We start from the raw sequence: 6,016 nt of genomic DNA on the forward strand, positions 1-6,016 counted from the left end.
TTTCACTCTAGTTTTTTCTCTCTCTCACTCTCTCGCTATCACACGCTCTCCATTCTTTCCCTCTTCCTCTCGCTCTCTCGGAGCAAGCCGGCATCCTCGATTTACACGCGACAAAATTTCGTTCGTGCGTAAACATAATTTGGTCCTTCGAGCCGGATTCTACTGAGGTAATCTGTACGGAATCAAAGCGGAGTGCCGTGTGACCAAAGTGACAGTCTAATCAGCAGAAATGGACGAACTGTGCCAACATCAATCATCGCTATTCCATACGGTATCACGTTCGCTCGACAATTTCAAAAAGATCGGAAAGAAAAATTACACGGCCGCTAAAATCCGATCGCGAGTGACCTCGTTGAAGGAGACCTGGACGCAATGTACTCAGAATCACGCTGCTCTTCTGCATGGCATCTCACGGGATAAACGCGACACGATGGCATATTTCCGAGATCAATTGTTCGACGAACACGAGGACGTCTACCAAGAGACGCTGGACTACATGGCCGAGTGTCTCGAGGATATCGAACCACCTGGGGACCCCCTTCAGTCGTCCAGTCGAATATCCAGCCAGGGTGAATGTACTTCTTCATTTTCTTTATCGCATTTGCCGCCAATTAAAATTCCCCCATTTTGCGGAAACTACGACGAATGGGAAAGTTTTCGCGATCGATTCACGTCGTTAATTATTGCAAACAAGGATCTCACTTCGTTCGCACGTATGCATTTCTTAGCGTCCAGTTTAACCGGCCGCGCTCTTGAGTCAATTAAAACCATACCTATTACCGCTGATAATTTTGAAATCGCTTGGAAAACGCTAGTTTCGCGCTATGAAAATAAGCGGCGATTAATTGAAGTGCACGTCTGTGCCCTTCAGAATTTACCAAGCGTTTCACGCGAAAACGCAGTTGAACTCAACGAGCTACGTGATAAAGCAAATCGCGCGATAGCGTCTCTCAAAAATTTAGGCCGATCTGCGGACGAAATTCTAAATGATGTATTAATTTACCGGGTGTCTCAGCAATTGGATCATGCGACGCGAAAAGCATGGAAATTAAAAGGATGCGATGATGCGAAAATTCCGACATATGCAGAATTCGATAGCTTCCTAGCGTCACGCGCTCGCGCTCTCGAAGAATTAACCTCTTCCAACGGGAAAGCTGTTCGCTCGACAAAGGTCTCGAGTACCACTGTATCTACGAACAATATTACATGTCCGTTGTGCAAAGCACCTCATTTTATAAATAAATGCGCTAAATTCGTAAAGAAAAGTCCGAGTCAGCGATTAGAAATAATCAAACAAGCGAATCGTTGTTTAAATTGTCTCAGTTCGAAACACGCGGTGCAATCGTGCATAAGTAAATATTCGTGCAGAATATGTCAGAAAAAACATCATTCTATGTTGCATCTCGACTTGACTTCAGCGTCTACCGGAAGTCTTACTGCAACGATGTCGAGCTCTCCGTCGGAAGCGTCCGATACTAAAGCTGTTACTTCGCTCTGTTCAACCGTTCCGTCGCGACCTTCCGTTTTGTTAGCAACGGCTCGCGTCAAGGTCAGCTCATCCGAGGGTCGCACACTCGTCGTTAGAGCGCTGCTCGACCAAGGGTCAGAAATGACCTTTATCACCGCGAGACTCAGCCACGCTTTGAAACTGCAGCGCATTAAAATGCCCATCGAGATCTCTGGCGTCGGCGGCATCGATGCAGGAACTTGTCGTTGGGCGGCGCACATTAAACTCTCGCCGTTCAATAAGTCGCGTCCCGTTTTTACGACTACCGCGTCTATTCTAACATCACTGACTAAATATTCACCGGCGCTTACCAGATCGAATATCGCGTGGACGCATCTCGCCGATCTCACTCTCGCCGATCCCGATCCGTTAAGTTCCGAAGCGATTGATGTTCTTATCGGAGCCGACTTATACGGTGAATTGCTTCTTGATGGAATACGAAGAAGCACAAGCGGTCAACCGATCGCACAAAAAACAATTCTTGGTTGGGTCCTCTCAGGCCCTACATCGATTCTGTCGCCGTCGCGTCAAACTATCACGGTTCAGCATAGCGCAACTTCTTTAGCGATCGATCAAGAACTTCGCCGATTTTGGGAGATCGAAGAAGTCCCTCGGGTAACCTTGCTTACTCCAGAGGAGCAACAGTGCGAAAATCATTTTCGTTCAACCTATTCGCGCGACGACGACGGGCGTTATATCGTTCGCCTCCCTTTTAAAAAAGGACCTCCGATTGATATAGGCGAATCTTATAATCTCGCGGAAAAAATGCTTAAAACATTACTACGGCGGTTCACTACAAACCCCGCGCTCAAAGCCGAATACACCGATTTTCTAAATGAGTACGAAAAATTAGGACATATGAAAAAGGTAACGCATACATTAGGAGAATCTCAATGCATTTACATTCCTCATCATCCAATAATTCGGGACCACAGTCTCACGACTCATTTAAGAGTTGTATTCAACGCGTCGAGTCGTACAACAAACGCGACTTCTCTAAACGATCACTTATTGATCGGCCCGAAATTACAAACTGATTTAGCGGCGGTGATTCTTCGGTGGCGACAGTATCGATACGTATATTCGGCAGACATCACGAAAATGTATCGTCAGATTAAAGTCGACTCTCGCGATGACGACTACCAGCGTATATTGTGGATCGAGGATAACACAAAATCAATACAAGCATATCAGCTGTTAACGGTTACATACGGTACAGCGTCAGCGCCGTACTTAGCCTTTTTTTTTTTTTTTTTTTTTTTGATTCGTAGTGGAAATCCTCATGGATACCACCCGCCTCCGGGTAGAGGACGGGCGGTTATGTGGGACTTCTTGCTCCCCTTGGCCGGTCCACGAATGGATCGGTCAGGGGGCGCAAGACCTTACCTCACTAAAACCACTACGGGTACCTTCTCGGGCGTTAATGGGGAACGGCCAGGATGCTGGTATCCCATGCCGTCTGGCCGTCCCCCCGCCTTTCCCTCCTTAGGAGAGTGTCGCGGAAGGCGACATTCTCCCCCCCGCGTTTTACATCGTGCGGGGTCCTCGCGGTTGCGACGCAGGGCGGTACCAACCCCACGTCGCGCCCTCCCAAAGAGTATGGGGGGCGGGGTCACGGCTCGAGTATTCCCGCTCGAGCCGCCACCCCCCGCCTCCAGAGTGTTGCTCCCTCCCCCTCCCAAAGGGAATGGAGATTCGGCAATCAACCCTGGAGGCCCTCACCAGGGAAACCCTTCCCAGAAGGGGAAGGGGACCCTCTGCGGTGTTGATGCCCTCCCACCGGTGCCTAACGGCTCCCGGTGAGAGGGCCTTCCCGCCGCATCTACGTCCGTGAGGGGAGGGGTCGCACCCCACAAGGCCGAGCAAAGCGCGACCCCGCAGGCGAACGACCCCTCCCCTCGGCCCCCCCGGTTGCGGCTCCCTCCGCTCCTTTAGGAGTTAGGATTCGGCCCCAACCGAGGGGGTTGCCCGTCCGGGGGCGCGGGCGCGCCGGTCCCGCCTAAGCGAGGCCGGCGCACCCACGCCCCCAGTTCTCGAGAGTTCTTCGGGGAGGAGCCCTGGGACCTAAACGTCCCCAGCCCCCCCCCCGTAGACCTCATCCCGCGTCATAGTGTGACGCGGGTATGTGTTGGGCGGACCCTCCCCGATCCCCGCCACCACAGACGAGCAAGCTCGCCGATGGCGGGGAAAGAGAGGGCCCTCCCCCGTCCTCCGCACTTTCATCACCTATTCTCCTCCTTTTTCTGAGGGCGTACCCCCCCCCGATCCCCGCCGCCACAAGTGGGCAAGCCCAGCAACGGCGGGGTTGGAGGGGGCACGCCCCCCTTCTCCTCGCTACTCCTTCTTCTTACACTGGGGGCGCGCCCCCCCCCGATTCCCGCCACCACAAACGAGCAAGCTCGCCGATGGCGGGAAAAGAGGGGGCCCGTCCCCGTCTTCCATCTCCACCTGTTCATCCTTCTCTTCTTCTTCTTCTGAGGGCCGGGTATTTCTCCCGGCCCTTTCCCTCTCTCTTTCCGCTTCCTCCTTCTGCGAGAGTACTCTCTCGCAGAAGGAGGAAAAAGCTCCCCACCTTTCTTTCGCACCGACTATTGCGGATACTACCATTGGCAGGGACAGGTCGCGCCCCACTGCGGCCACCAGGTCAGCCCTCTCGCCCACCCACGCGGGACAATCCGCGAGGGTGTGCTGGGCGTCATCCCTTGGATGGTCGCAGTGGTGGCAGCTTGTTGTCCTCTCCCTGCCTATGCGACCCAGATACTCACCGAAGCATCCATGCCCGGTGAGCACCTGGGTCATCCTGTACGTGACACCCCCATGTTCCCTGCCGAGCCACTGGTTCAGGCAGGGAAGGACAGCCTCGACGGTCCTGCGGCCCGGCAGCCTCGGGTCTTGGAGGCGGCCGGTCCATCTCTCTATCAGGACCCGTCGCTGTTGGACTCTTATGGCACAACGAGTACGGTCCGTTATGACAATCCCCTCCATTTGTAGCCCGCGTGTACACCTATAAACTTCGGCGTACATGCGGGCTAACAAGTCTGCAGGGGGTACTCCAGAGAGCACCCCCACTGCTACACCGCTTACTGTACGGTAGCCCCGACAGATTCTACACGCCACCCGCCTCTGGACTCTGAGGATCGAGTCCCTCAGTTTGCGGGTGGCGCACACCTTCTTCGCCCATACCGGGGCCCCGTACAGCAGCATTGAATGGACCGTACTCGCGTATAATCGACGAACACTCCCACCCGGTCCCCCGAGGTTTGGAAGTAGACGACATAGCGCCATCGCTGTTTTTTCCACCCTCGGGGTCAATTGGCGGAAGTGCTCGCCAAAAGTCCAACGGCTGTCCAGGTGGAGACCCAGGTACTTGATATGGGTCCCCACCTTTATGGGGGTGCCTTCCACCCTTATATATGACTCAGGTGGCGCCCCATTCCTCCTCTTATGAAAGAGGAGGGCCTCAGTTTTTTGGGGCGCCACCTTGAGTCCCAAGACCTTGATCACCCTAGTGATCCGTGCAACCGCAAGATTAGCCCGCGCAATACATTCCCCCCAGTTTCTTCCCCCGGCCATAATCAGTGTGTCATCAGCATAACACACGTTGAACAGCCGGGGGGGAGGGCAGACCTGAGGATCCTATCGTACGCTAAGTTCCACATTAAGGGGCCCAGAACTGACCCCTGTGGAACCCCGCACGACATTCCCCTCTGTTTCTCCTCGGCGTTTCCGTCCATATACGTCAGACTTCTGTCCCGGAAGTAGTCCCGCATTATGTTTATCAGGTAGGGGGCACCCTGTGATATTGAAGGGCCTCCCCCACCCGATGCCAGGGCAGGGTGTTGAAAGCATTGGATATGTCCAATGATATTGCCATCAACACCCCGCCCCCCTCCGTAACGGCGTCCGCGACCGAGCGGACCCGCAAAATTGCGTCCACAGTTGATCGCCCGGCGCGGAAGCCGTATTGATCAACACTTAGGTCGGGACCCTCCCGAGACAAATGATGGACGAGGCGGTTCGCGATTATTCTCTCAAAGATCTTTCCCGCCTCGTCCAACAGACAGATCGGACGGTACGCCGAGGGCAAAGTCTTTGGTTTGCCCTCCTTTGGAAGAAGCACAAGATGTGCTTTCTTCCATTCTGGGGGGAACTTTCCCTCCTTAAAGCATGCCGAGTACTGTTTTAACATCACGTCGGCCAAGTCCCCGTGTGCTAGGGCCCATGCCCTACCGTGAAGGCCGTCCGGACCAGGGGCTTTCTCTTTCTTGATTTTCCGGACGGCCTTCTGCAGCTCTCCCGCTGTGACCCCCATTATTGTCTCGTCCCACTCCTGTTCCCTCCGCGGGATCGGGTCTTCTTCCAGATCCCGCATCGGGAACAGGGCGTCTACCACTTCACCGACAAAATGGGGGTCCAGAGTCTCCGTTAGAGGGGACGCCCCTCCTTTTAACTTATTTAATACAAGTCTATAGGGGCGCCCCCACGGATCCTCATCCAGCGTGGAGAGCA

General features: G+C 54.1%; 1 protein-coding gene across 1 annotated transcript; it reads left to right on the top strand.

The window, feature by feature from the left end:
• The first annotated feature begins 229 nt into the window (after nucleotides 1–229).
• LOC145947046 (uncharacterized) lies at nucleotides 230–2,814 on the top strand. Its single transcript, XM_083056821.1, has 2 exons — nucleotides 230–2,710; nucleotides 2,779–2,814. The coding sequence occupies exons 1-2, from the start codon at nucleotides 230–232 to the stop codon at nucleotides 2,812–2,814; spliced, it is 2,517 nt and encodes an 838-aa protein (XP_082912947.1).
• Nucleotides 2,815–6,016: the final 3,202 nt, after the last annotated feature.

Source organism: Prenolepis imparis, unplaced genomic scaffold, assembly GCF_030444845.1.
Source record: "Prenolepis imparis isolate NDT839.2.m4 unplaced genomic scaffold, iyPreImpa1.0 SCAF_39, whole genome shotgun sequence".
NCBI classification, from domain to species: domain Eukaryota; kingdom Metazoa; phylum Arthropoda; class Insecta; order Hymenoptera; family Formicidae; genus Prenolepis; species Prenolepis imparis.

Excerpts from the sequence above, each read along its gene's own strand:
- LOC145947046 (XM_083056821.1), top strand. The coding sequence starts at position 230 with ATGGACGAACTGTGCCAACATCAATCATCGCTATTCCATACGGTATCA. Across the intron at positions 2,711-2,778 it reads AAGCATATCAGCTGTTAACG|TGGAAATCCTCATGGATACC; the intron begins GTTACATACGGT and ends TTTGATTCGTAG.